This window comes from Triticum aestivum, chromosome 4D, assembly GCF_018294505.1.
Source record: "Triticum aestivum cultivar Chinese Spring chromosome 4D, IWGSC CS RefSeq v2.1, whole genome shotgun sequence".
Taxonomy (NCBI): Eukaryota; Viridiplantae; Streptophyta; class Magnoliopsida; order Poales; family Poaceae; genus Triticum; species Triticum aestivum.
Genome location: NC_057805.1, coordinates 441337972 through 441351809, shown reverse-complemented (window position 1 = coordinate 441351809; position 13838 = coordinate 441337972). Strand labels below are relative to the sequence as shown.

General features: G+C 45.6%; 1 protein-coding gene across 1 annotated transcript; it reads right to left on the bottom strand.

The window, feature by feature from the left end:
* Window positions 1–12354: 12354 nt before the first annotated feature.
* Window positions 12355–13330, bottom strand: LOC123097043 (expansin-A15-like). The gene is made up of 3 exons (XM_044518817.1): window positions 13189–13330; window positions 12751–13072; window positions 12355–12667 (listed from the first exon to the last, which is right to left on the bottom strand). Exons 1-3 carry the CDS (start codon window positions 13328–13330, stop codon window positions 12355–12357), a joined length of 777 nt encoding a protein of 258 aa, XP_044374752.1.
* Window positions 13331–13838: the final 508 nt, after the last annotated feature.

The following is a 13838-nucleotide window of genomic DNA, read 5'->3' as shown; positions in this document are numbered from 1 at the left end:
GTAGATGCCTAATCATTCTCAATCTGGCTGAAAGAGTCAGCGGTTTAGTGCCTGGACTTGGCCTAGTTGACGGCATTGTTTAGAGGAAATTAAAGAGCTGACCAAGTCGTTCACACTACGCAGACAATCAGACGGAGTGACAAGCAGAGGAAATTGTTTGTTTTGACAGAGTTTGGTACCATTCCTGGTGGTTATGCTTCCATGGACCAATCAAGTGCAGTTAAGCGTTGCGGGGTTACGGCCTCTAGTGTACTGTACTGACCTTGTACCGTTGTACGGTACCGGGACAGCCCCTCTTTCCGTTGTTGTTGCCATTGTTGTTGTTGAGTACTCCGGACTGATGGACATGCATGGACCAGTCCCAAGTGCATTTGGCTAAGCTAGACCAAGTGGCATCGTGCACAAGAGAACCAATAACTTTACCAATAGTTTAACAAAAAGAAAATGTTTCTGTTGTCAATGTTCTTAACAAAGGGTATGACCAGGTTCAATTTTAGAAGAACTATTATAGCGGAGCATAACTGACACCTAGCTACTTTGGAATTACTCTGTCAGATTAGTAGACAATGTAAGTTGGCTTCTAGCTGCTAATTGTTTTTTCACTATCGGGTCTTTCTATCAGAAAATAATAATGAAGAGGTAAACTTCACTGACAAATTTCACTGGAAGATTAAGCTCCCTGTAAACATTAAAATCTTTGTCTGGTTGATCTTGCGAAACATCATCATTACAAAGGATAATCTGCTTAGAGGAGGCTGCAAAGGAGCAAATAAAACATGTTAATTTTGTGGGGGGAGATGAGACAATTGGCCATCATTTCCTACAACGCCAAATTGCTAAGTTCATCTGCAACGTTCTTCAATTTGCATTTGGTTTTAGAGACGATGTATGTGGCAGTATGCATGATCTACTTCAGCCCTGGTTATCTATGATCTACTGCAGTGTTCTGGACTACTTGGAAAGTCGGAAATGAAGCCTATTTTGACAATAAAAGGGTTGCTGGCCCATTTGTATTTGTTTGGGAAAATATCTGGTGCACCGGAGCTTGTGGTGCTACCGGTGCATCGAGCTCACATTATTCTTTTAAAATGTTCAAAAAATTCTGAAAAAAAAATTTAGCAGACTTAAACAACATCAATGTAGGTTGTCACAAAATTTCAAGTCAAAATTCGAAACATAACTCGACAAACAAAAATGACAAATTCAACACTGAATAGTACGTAACATAACTTGGGCTTTAGATTTGGCCCATTATCACATTGATGTCAAATTTGTCATTTTTGTATCTTAAAAAATATTTCAAAATATTATACGAAATTTTGTGACATCCTAAATTGATGTTGTGTTAACATGCTAGAATTTTTTTAGATTTTTAAAAAATATTCTATGACATCCAGTGCACCGGTAGCACCACAAGTACAGATGCACCGGATACATTCACGTATTTGTTCCTTTAGTTGACTATTGGCTAAATGCTTGGTTAACTCTGCAGAACATATAGGAAAAATGTGATGCCCTAAGATGGGGAGTAAGACTGTGCGAACAAGTAGTAAGTGAATTCTGCTCAAGGTGGAGACATGTCATTTGTCAGATAGTTTGATTGTGTGCGTCTTAGCTATGCAGAAATCAAGTGTTGCTCATTATGCTTGTATCCGCTTGAAGCTACATTTTCAAAGAACAAAAGCGCCTTTTATCGAAACAAAGCTGGCTAAAAACTGGAAATTTCCGCTGAACTAACGATTGTTAGACTTTGTATTATAGCCCTACTGTGTAAACCATACCTTATTGGTATTGGACTTATATATCATCATTATATATATGTGATAAGCCATCCCTTTGAGGGTTGAGCAGTTCTCCCAAAACCTACGTTTTACATGATATCGAGTCTAACCTAGGTCCTCCACCTCCACCCCACCCGCCGCCGCCGCCGCACCAAAACCCTAAACCCTAGGGCTGCCGCCGCCGGCTCCATGACCGCTTCCGCCTCGGGCGCCGCCAGCTCCGGGTCTATCCCCGCGACGCTTGTCGCCCTCCTCAACCTCCCACCTCGTCCCCTGGCTCCGTCCGTGCCTCAGTTCTTCGGCACCACCGCCGTCGGCTCCCTGTTTTCAGCGCCGATCCCACCGTCACTGCCCGCGACGGCCTCAGCACCAGTCGCGCCGCCGCCGCCCGCGATGGCCCCCTCTGGATCCTCCTCGACACTCGCCGTCATCCCGGCGACCTCGGGGGAGACGCTGCCCGCGGAGCCACCCGCGGCCTCGCTTACGGCACCACCCGCGGCCGTGATCCCGATCGTCCCCGCGCCGCCACCCGCGGCATCGATCGCGGTCGTGGATCCTGTCGCAGCTCCGGCGCCAATCGTCCCTGCTACTGGCGCAAGCACGCCCACCGGGCCGTTCCACTTCGACAACTTGATCGCCATCCGACTCACGCCGGACAACTACTTGTTCTGGCGCGCCGAGGTTCTACCGCTGCTACGCAGCCGGTCTCTCCTCGGGTTTGTTGATGGTTCGCTACTGTGTCCTCCGCAGGTCATCCCTACCATCCATGGCCCGGCCATCAACTCGGAACACCGTATGTGGGTGCAGCAGGACCAAGCGATCCTCTCTGCCATCCAGGGTTCCCTCGGCGACGGGGTCGCTGGCCTTTGTCTCTTCGCAGCCACCTCCATGGACGCCTGGACGACCCTGGAGCACGCTTTTGCCCAGGTCTCTACCTCCCGCTCGATGGCCCTTCGCAGCGAACTCGCCGACATCAAGAAGCTGGACTCCTCCGCTACGACCTACTTCAACAAGATGAAGGTGCTGGCGGACACGCTCACCTCTATTGGTCGGCCGCTTAGCGACGAGGAGTTCGCCGGCTTCGTCATCAAAGGCCTCGACGCCGACTACGACAATCTCGCCGAGGCTGTCCACAATGCCAAGCCAGCGATGCCTCCTCACGAGCTCTACTCACGCCTCCTCTTCACCGAGCAACGCTTCGAGGCTCGTCGCTCCTCCGCCACCATCACCGCCCAGCCGGCGGCCTTCTGGGCCTCTCGTGGCCAGCCCCCATCTGCCCCGTCACCTGGCAAGGCAGCCCCGCCCCCTGCATCGACCCTGGTTGGGGGCCCTAACACTAGGGTGGTGTGCCAGCTATGTGGTCGTGAACGCCATGTCGCCTCCAAGTGTCACCGCCGCTTTCAGAGGAGCTTCCTTGGCATCGGCAACGACGGCAAGGGCAACGAGCGCCAGTTTGCCATGGCAGACTTTGGTCCTCCCGCCGCCGCCCCGGCTGCCCACATCGCTGCCGCCCCGTCTTCCCACATCACCGCCAAGGGCAAGGACCCGCACGTCGAGCAGGGATACACACCATCCTACCCTGTTGATCCAGCCTGGTACATGGACACCGGCGCCACGGATCACATGACGAACGAGCTCAACAAACTCTCCACCTACCAGCCCTACTATGGGCACGATCAGGTTCACACCACCAATGGTGTAGGTATGCCCATCTCTCATATTGGCCAAGCATCTCTTTTAACTAGTCATCCCTCTAGGCAGCTCCATCTTCGTAATGTTTTACGGGTACCCTCGGTAACTCGTAATCTTTTATCTGTCCCTAAGCTCACCCTTGATAATCATGTCCTATGTGAATTTCACCCTTTTAATCTTTTTGTTAAGGATCGAGCAACCCGGGACGTTCTGCTTAGTGGTCGGTTGAGCCAAGGCTTGTACCGTTTGGAGGATCAATCTGCCCCGTGCGTCTTCAGCGGTGTTCGTGTGGCCTTCCCAGTGGCACTCTCGCTTTGGTCACCCCGCCACACCCATCGTTCGCCACATAATCCACCGTCATGAGCTGCCATTAGTGTCTAGCAATAAAGAGATGTCCGTGTGTGATGCCTGTCAGCAAGGCAAGAGTCATCAGCTACCTTTTGTTTCATCTACTAGAGAAGTAAAGAACCCTCTTGAAATTGTGTTTTCTGATGTGTGGGGTCAGCACAAACATCTGTTAGTGGTCACAACTATTATGTCAGTTTTGTTGATGCCTATAGTCGCTTCACTTGGCTTTATCTTCTTAAGCGCAAATCTGATGTGTTTGATATATTCATACAGTTTCAATTGCATGTTGAACGTCTACTCAAGCATAAAATTATCCATGTTCAATCAGATTGGGGGGCGAATATCGCAACCTCAACACCTTCTTTAATAAGCTTGGGATCTCTCATCGTTTATCATGCCCGCATACACATCAGCAGAATGGCGCTGTTGAGCGCAAACATCGCCATATAGTTGTGACCGGCCTCACACTTCTTGCTCATGCTTCTGTACCCTTTCGTTTTTGGAGTGATGCTTTTGCTACCGCGTGTTTTCTCATTAACAGATTACCTACGCGTGTTCTTAATATGAAAACTCCAATTGAGCTTCTCTTAGGTGAAACTCCTGACTATACCTTTTTTAAGGTGTTCGGGTGTGCCTGCTGGCCTCATCTTCATCCTTATAATGATCGCAAACTTGAGTTTCGCTCCAAAAAATGTGTGTTCTTAGGGTATAGTTCTCTCCATAAAGGCTACAGGTGTCTCCATGTCCCAACCAATCGAGTCTACATGTCTCGGGATGTTGTTTTTGATGAGACCGTCTTCCCCTTTTTTGCCATGCCTCAGTCATCCACCACAACACCTTCTATGCATTCATCTCCTCTTATGCCTAGCCAATTTGAAGATGTTGCATATTCGCCTGTGTTGTTACCTAATCATGGTGCAGGAATTGGACGTGGAGCTCGCCTGGAACTCCTCCCTGACGGACCCGCTACGTCACCTGTGGTGCACGTCGATCGGCCGGTGCATGCACCGCCTCCCGCCCTCGACCCTGCACCAGGCACCCCGTCTCCAACCGCGCCTGGGCCGGAGCCCATGCTGGCTACTGCGACCGGGCCAGAGCCTGTGACGGCCTCCTCTGAGCAGTCTCCATCGCCACCTCCTCGTCCGGACTCCCCTCCATCGTCGCCCTCGCCATCCGCGCGGGCGTCCTTGGTGCCTACTTCGCCCGGGTCTGCAGCGGCTCACACACCACCGGGGCCTACGTCGCCTGGCCTGCGTCGCCTGGTCCGCCGTCGCCCGGCCCGACGTCACCCGGTCCTTCTTCGCCGGAGTCCCCCGGACCAGCCTCACCTGCTCTGGACATCCCGCCGGCCCCGGTGTTTGCTCCCCCACGGCGTCCACACACTTGCAGCCGCAGTGGCATTGTTCGTCCCAAGGAGCGCACCGATGGCACGGTCACCTATCTTGCTGCTTGTCTGGCTCATGCTGTGGATGATCCAACCGCCGAACCACGCAGTTATCAAGCCGCTATGAGTATTCCACACTGGAGGGCTGCTATGGAACAAGAATATCATGCTCTTATGAAGAATAAGACCTAGACACTTGTTCCCCCTCCGTCTCGCGTCAACATCATTGATTCGAAGTGGGTGTTCAAGGTGAAGAAACATGCAGATGGTTCCATTGAGCGCTACAAAGCGCGCCTCCTGGCTAAGGGCTTTAAATAGCATCAGGGCCTGGACTATGAGGATACATTCAACCCAGTTGTCAAGCCTACCACTATTCGACTTCTTCTGTCTCTGGCAGTTTCTCGCAGATGGTCTCTCCATCAGCTTGATGTGCAGAACGCTTTTCTTCATGGATTGCTTGAAGAAGAGGTTTACATGCGGCAGGCACCTGGATTTGTTGATCACACTCAGCCTCATCATCTCTGTCATCTGACGAAGGCCATATATGGATTGAAGCAGGCTCCCCGTGCCTGGCATGCTCGCCTGGCTTCAGCTCTACGCACTCATGGGTTCATTCCTTCGACGGCTGATACTTCACTGTTCTTGTTTCAGCGACCGAGTGTGACCATGTACCTCCTTGTGTATGTGGATGATATTGTCCTGGTGAGCTCATCTCCGACGGCTGCTGATGCTCTTGTGACTGCACTTGGTCGTGATTTTGCACTTAAGGATTTGGGACAGCTTCATTTCTTCCTGGGTATTGAGGTCGCTCATCAGTCTCGTGGTAGTTTGGCTCTCACCCAGAAGAAGTACTCTCTTGATCTCTTGCGCCGTGCTGGTATGCTCAAGTGAAAGCCATCGCCTACGCCCATGTCCTCCACTGACACCCTTTCTGCTACTGATGGTGCTCTTCTCTCTCCTGAGGATGCTACTGAGTACAGGAGTATTGTTGGTGGCCTGCAATATCTGACGATCACGCGTCCTGATCTCTCCTTTGTGGTTAACAAGGTGTGCCAGTATCTTCATGCTCCCACTGATGTACACTGGTCTGCTGTGAAGCGCATACTGCGTTATGTGCGTCTCACTGTCTCCTTTGGTCTTCACCTGCGCCCCAGGTCCTCCGGAGTTCTTTCTGCATTCTCTGATGCTGATTGGGCTGGGTGTCCAGATGACAGGCGATCCACGGGGGGACATGCTGTGTTCTTGGGTCCTAATCTGATCGCCTAGAGTGCACGCAAGCAAGCCACTGTTTCCCGCAGCAGCACAGAAGCTGAGTACAAGTCGGTTGCCAATGCAACTGCTGAACTTATATGGATTGAGTCCCTACTTCGAGAGCTAGGAGTTGCTCAGCCACATCCTTCGGTCCTTTGGTGTGACAACATCGGTGCTACGTTTCTGTCGTCAAACCCGGTGTTCCATGCACGGACTAAACACATTGAGATTGACTATCATTTTGTGAGGGAACGTGGTGCACAGAAGCTACTACAAGTCAGGTTTATCTCTTCAAAAGATCAACTTGCGGACATCTTCACCAAGCCTCTACCTTCTCCCATGTTTGAGGCCTGTACGCGCAATCTCAACCTCCTAGATACTTCAGGAGTGAGTTGAAATTGAGGGAGGGTGTTAGACTTCGTATTGTAGCCCTACTGTGTAAACCATACCTTATTGGTATTGGACTTGTATGTCATCATTATATATATATGTGATAGGCCACCCCTTTGAGGGTTGAGCCAGTTCCCCCAAAACCTACGTTTTACAACGATTATCGATGTTGTGATTCTTTCCTCCTTAAGCATAATCATATTTGATGATTTGCTATATTTTGTGCATGATCCCAGTATTCACATAGTCGGCAGGGGCTATGTTGATAAACTGTCTGATATTTGCGCTAAATGTTTTATGCACCGCAGAAGCTCGGAACTGCCTCTTTGGGGGTATTTTATTTCCCTCCTTTTTTGTAAGGGGCTTTATTGGTTTGTATTAATGGAAATCATAGGGCGCCCCCTCCCTTTTTCCTGAACATAAGGTCCCTCTTTTCACACACACACACACACACACTTCTTGGCTTCATTGATTAAGAGGATTTGGCGTACACAATTTGTAAGATAGAATCCCTAGGGATTTTCAGTTTGGGTTATTTGATTTGTAGGATTGAATAATGTAGTAATGTTTCTGAGGGATCCTTCGGCACTATATTTTTACTGTAAATTTCAATCCTCTCAATCTCTCGGAACGAATCATTTGTTTTATGTGATGCAATCAATAAAAATTTGGGGCAAACACAATCTTATAGCATTTGAGTGGGCCTTTGCAATTTCTTTGTTTCTCTTATTCATGTGGTTTCAAATTTCCGGCAATCAAAGAGTATCTCTTTTTCATAGTTCATCCACACGCATTTGTACCTAACGAGGATGTCCATTATTAACATTTAGGCAACCTTTATGCGGTCGAGTAGTAGGATGCTAATGTATGATCCGCAGTTTCATGTGTGGATTCTTATTGCTTCTCATATTAGGTTTCCTTATAAGCCACCATATAAGTACCTCTGTACAAGTCACACGTGATGATATAGTGCCTCATTGTAAATTCCATATGTTTATAGCACTTCCCCTCTGCTCCCGGTATACCGAAGATTGATATTTTGTGCATATAGTTTTCTCCGGTTAGGGTTTAGATGTAAGAAAAAGATTGATGTCCCTATTCTTGATTTAACTTCTTATTTCCTTGTGGATATATAACAAAGAATTTATATCAGTCATGCATTGACGTGGAACTACATGGTGGTTTTGGTGGGCGTTTCGAGCATTCAGGCACTATTTTTGTTTGAGTCCATTCACTTATGTAAGACAGGGTGTTCTAAAAAGATTTTGTTTTAGTACATTGTTTTTTCTTATAACTAAGAGTATATCTAAATATTACTTGGCTTGGAGTTTACAAAATCTCAATTGGCGGGGGGCATGAAATAAAAAACTTGGTTTACATCCATTGAAAAGAGCATATCACCTAAACAATTCTAGTGCCTAATCCCAGTCAGCTAAGATTGAAAAGAAAATCATCTGGTTAGGAGAAAAATGTATAATCAAATTGTAAGAGTGATGGATTTGCTATCTCTCACTAAACCTGGTGTTTTCTTACATACTCCCTCCATCCGGTGAAAAGTGTATATATCGAAATTTTAGAACAAATTATGGAGTGGAGTAAAAAATGCATTGAAAAGGTGCAAGCCACCATCTCTCTCCTCTTTAATTACCCAACCCCCAATGAGCTAAGTGCATGTAGAAATTAAGGAGACCACGTATAGAATGATATTAGTCTTGATTACCGTGTGATGAGAGAGAAATGTTTTTTTTCTACTTTAAAGTGCATTGGGAAGAAAGAAGTACACTCTTTTGTGGGCAAATTTTAAAGACAATGTACACACTTCACCGGACGGAGGGAGTATAGCTTAGTTGACGACATTAGGTGGCATATTAACATGGGAAATTTTTGTTTTTGCCACTCTAGATTTTGCCAATATTTCTTATGCCACTCTAGATTTTTGACATTTCACTTTTGTCACTCTTAGCTTTTGACACTTATCACAATTGCCATTTCATGGCATAGACAAAAAATTTAGAGTGGCAATTGTGATAGATTGTCAAAAGCTAAGAGTGGCACAAGTGAAATAAAATTATTTTGCTTTTGCCACGTGTGATAATTTTCATAGGTTAAGAGTGGCAAAAGTGAAATTTCAAAATTCTAGACTGGCATAAGGAAAATTGGCAAAAATAAAATTCTCTATTAACATCACTTTTGCTTTGGACAACTATTCTTATAGTACTTTTTTTACTATTTAGTATTATCAGTTGGTTGCCTAGAGCAAAAATAGAACTTAGCTGATTTCAATCATTTTCATGATGTCCTTCGTTCATTTTTTTTCTTCCCAATATCAGTTGTGCGCAAAGGTGGATTTCACAACTGACAAAGAATAAAAGTTGTGTTTTCAATCTTACAAAAAATATCGGTTGGGGCGATGGACTAGTAGTGGGTGCAATAAATTGAAAAGGTGGTAACTACCGCGGGAAAGGAATACTATCGAGTGTTAGAGAGTGGATTGACACGAATGAGGTGTTCGTGTAAGGAGACTAGTAGATGATGAAAGAGGCAATGGAAACAATCACTAGAGATACGTGATGAGAGTAGGAACAATGACAAAGGGTGAAGGTAGTAGCCATCAACAAATAGTTAGGAGGAGAAAGTTTCGGTGGAAACAAAATTATAATAAAACTTTATGGAAACCTTGTTCGAACTACGTCTTCAAAACATTGTGAGCATTTTTTTCCACTTTGTGTTTACAATTTTGTTTTGTGTGATCCTTCTTCGCCTTCTGTACACATTTTTGAGAATTTTGTTAATAAAGACAATAGCTAATAATATTTTTATTTTTAGATTACTTCTTCCTAGATCTAGACGGTGCAAAAAAAATTATTGGGGTAGCTTTGTTCAAATACAATACTGGGAATTAGGACTGCTATAGAAATATACTCCATTCCAAGATATAAGGTATATTAGTATTTTTAAGTCAAATGTTCTTTTGGTGAGCAAGTTTATAGGAAATTATATCAACAACTACAATACCAAATAAATAAAATATAAAAACCGATCTCATGATGAATCTAACGATATGGTTAAACATTCTAGCTATAGATATTTTGTTCTATATACTTGGTCAAACATAGACATGTTGACTTTTCCAAAAATTAATACATCTTTTATTTTGGATCGGAGGGAGTATCATTGCTAGTCATGGTTGTCTCAGAGCTCAGCTATCTTTTGCTACATAATAGCAAGTAATAACATATTTATAAGTTGGATTTAATTATATCTTCATTTTTAATGAATATAATGATCGTTAATAAGCCCGTTCAATTCAATCTTAATGTATGTAAGCTAGAGAATATATTGCTTATTTTTATTTTATTTTCTGACCATGACGCAGGCAAGGACGTATATTTCTAACTAATAATATATACTTTATTTGATCGTTTGGTAGTAATGCCCATCGGAAGAACACATACTGATTTTTGCTACCTAGATGTAAGCCGAAGAAGGGTGGTAATAGAAAAGACTAAGTGGAAGATATATTTAGGCTGTTCAAAATAGTCTCTTTTTAATGCTACTTTAGCTATATTTGCTTACCCATTTGCCTTGGTATATAAAATAAAATATATGGATGACACGTTTTTTGGGAGGAAAGGGTATTGAATTAATTAAACTAGATCAAACTGATATAGTTCACAGATGTTTACACCCCTTTCAGGTCCAGCCGTAACGGCCATTTTAATCTCAAGTCTCCCAACCTTAGCTACATCATGACTAACATATATGGACGGCACTTTCAAATGCAAAACAATTTCCCATTGTAATCTGCATAACAACAGGGGGGATGATTGTCCCATTTAAGCCACCGGATCTTATTCGGTGCCTTAAGCGCTCCTTTGTTTTTTGCAACTAGCGCACACCCTTAGATTAGAATGGGCCGGGCCATCTAAGCACCTAGGGAGCAATCTTGTCCCAGTTTATGGAAGCTTCTCGGAGCTTCCCATACGGTTTCGGGAAGCGTTTCGAAGTTTTCGGTCATTATTTTTCTTTTCTTTTCTAGTTTTTCTGGACCTTTTTTCCTATTTTTTTAATTTTCTTTTATTTATTCTTACTTTTCCTATTTGTTTATCAAATGCAAGAACTTTTCAAATTTGGTTTTTTCAACTTGGTGAACTTTCGTAGATTCATGAACTTCTTTTCATTTTTGTGTGTAAATTTTCAATTCAATGCACATTTTCCAATTCACAATTTTTTTCAAAATTTTGACTTTTCTCAAGCTCATGAACTTTTTTCCATTTTTTGTGACCGTTTTTCAAATTTATAAACATTTTTTCAAACTTCTTTCAAATGAGTACAAAAAATTAAAATTTAAGAACTTTAATTATTTGTTTTTTAAAATTTTATGATTTTTCCTTTCTTGAACATTTTCCAGATTCATGGTTTTTTTAAAGTCAACGCTGAACTTGTTAAAGGTCAATCAACCAATGATCAAGCAGTCAACCCTGAAAAACTGAGCGAGGGGGAGCGAGCAGTTCTCTTGGATCCATAGATTGTTCCAATTCCCCGCATACCACAGGGGGTAGAGACAAACGTGCACCCATGGGTGGCGCATGCGAGTGCCCTTGTGCTATATGGGCTGACCCATTCAGGATTTCCTCCACGCGAGTTTTGGGAAGGTTCTAGAACCTTCCTAGAACACTTTCTTTCTTTTTCTGGTATTATTTTATGTTTTTCCTTTTTCTTATTTCTCTTTATCTTTTATTATATTCTTTTTTTGTTACCATTTTAAATGTTATTCAGGAACAGTTTTTGAAATTTGGGGAAAAATTGAAATTCGTGAACATTTTTTGAATTTTGGACACAATTTTGAAATTCTTAAAAAATGGATCCTTTGAATTCGTGAGCATTGCTGGAAGTTTTTGGAATAATACTGAAATTCCTGAATAGTTTTTGAATTCATGAAAATTTTTGAATTTGTTAATATTATTGCAAAGTCATTAACAATTTTTAAAATCCATGAATGTTTTTGAAACTCGCAAACATTTTTTGGAAACTGGAGCATTTCTAATTTGTGAACATTTTTTGAAATTTGAAACTTTTTATCAAATTCATGATCATTTTTTAGAATTATTGAAATTGATATTTTTCCGTGAGATTACATGTCGATGTCTGTTGCCTTAATCTGTTATCTCACGGAAAAAATATTCACTGACATCAATCGTACAGAACGAGGCAAAACCAAGAATGCAAATTCCGAAACCTCCGGTAGGCCTACTCCGCTGGTGGATCAATTTTTGAATTTCGCAAACAATTTTAAAATTCACCTCAGAAACCACTCCAGCTTCTCTCAATCTTCTGTTCACATTATTATTCGACCACACGACTACGCTACGCTAGCCTCATTTCCACCCTGAGACCCAGACTAGTCTGCACCATTATTGGACGGAACCAAATAGGATGAAAACCGAGCCTCCAAGCAAACCAGGGAAGTCGATCTCGCGTCCGACCGCTGAATGTACGACGGACGAGTCAGTAGGAGAACTGAAGGCTGGAGGTGAAGGCCTGGCCGAAGCTCCACCACGCCGGCACGACGTTCGGGAAGACGACGGTCTGGCCGCCGGTGTCGGTGACCCCGAAGGTGAGCGCCTGGCCGGCGAGCGCCGCCAGCGACTGCCAGTTGGCGCCCCAATTCCGGCTCATCGGCATCCTCTCCGTGGCCGTCCCCTTCACCCACACCGCCTTGACGTCCCCTGTCCCGGCCACGTTCGAGATGAGCACCAGCTGGAAGTGCTCGAACCCTCCCATGGTGAACCGCACCCCTCCCCGCTTCACGCACGCTACCCTACATAAATAAAACATCACACACTGATTAATCTATCCAATATCCATCCAAGTCAAACCGCCCATCCAATGGTGGAGCCGTACCTTTGGTAGAGCACCGGCACGACGCCGCCCTTGTAGATGCCGATGTGGAGCCAGGCGGGCTGGGCCATGTCGAAGTGCGCGCGCGGCGGGTTGCACCAGCCGCCGTCGCCGCCGGCGAGGGCGTAGTTGGGCGGGCACAGGTTGGTGGCCGTGACGGTCACCGACTTCCCCGGCAGGCACCATTGCGACTCGGACTCGTGGTCGCACATCACCCGGTAGCACTGCCCGCACGACGCGCCATCGCCGAACAGCGCCTCGCTCAGCGCCGCCGTGCCCGTCCCGTATCCCGTCCAGTACAGGTTGCCGTACCCGCACGCGCCACCTGCATCCATGCACGCATTGAGAACTTCGCGTACTGCTTAACCACTTCACGGTCCCTTCTAGTAGTTCTACTTCTAAAGTAAACAGAGGCTAGCAGTGGGCGCCCGGCGAACTTACCCATGGTGCCGGAGGCGTCGCTGCCGCCGTAGAACGTGGCCGAGCCTTTCGACCAGCCCGTCGCCTCCGCCGCCACGAAGCCCGACGCCGCGGCGACGACGACGGCGAGCAGCATAAAGCTCCATGGTTTACTACTCAGCATCTCCGTTTCTCAAGATCGTCGGTGAGAGTGATGGCCGGTCCGCCGGTGTGATCGGTGAAACGTGAAAGGTAATCCCAACTCCAAGTGATCCACTCTAGTAGGAGTACTACAACTGTACAACATAGTACACTGTACACACGGTAGTTTAAATAAGTAGCGGGAGTGAGCGATCGATCGAGTGGAATCGATTTCATAATTTCAACCCTGCCGGCCGGTGCAGTGAATCGGTGGCGCGCATGACACGTGCACTGGAAACTGGATCGCTCAGCTAGAACTGCGCTCGCTTCTCGCAGATCGGATCGTCGGTCGAATTGCTCCATTTTTCTTTCGTCTTTCCTCGTAGTTTAGCTTCCATGTCCAGTGTAAGAAAAAGAACTCCTGATCTGCATCCACGCGTACGCCTTCTATTCCTTCCCTGCTGGACTGTAATATCATTGACCGACCATATATATGCACGCTGACGAAGACGAATACCCACTTCCGCCATGAATCTTGCTCAGCTCTTCCG

Excerpts from the sequence above, each read along its gene's own strand:
- LOC123097043 (XM_044518817.1), bottom strand. The coding sequence starts at position 13,330 with ATGCTGAGTAGTAAACCATGGAGCTTTATGCTGCTCGCCGTCGTCGTC. Across the intron at positions 13,073-13,188 it reads CGACGCCTCCGGCACCATGG|GTGGCGCGTGCGGGTACGGC; the intron begins GTAAGTTCGCCG and ends GCATGGATGCAG. Across the intron at positions 12,668-12,750 it reads GTGCCGGTGCTCTACCAAAG|GGTAGCGTGCGTGAAGCGGG; the intron begins GTACGGCTCCAC and ends TTATTTATGTAG.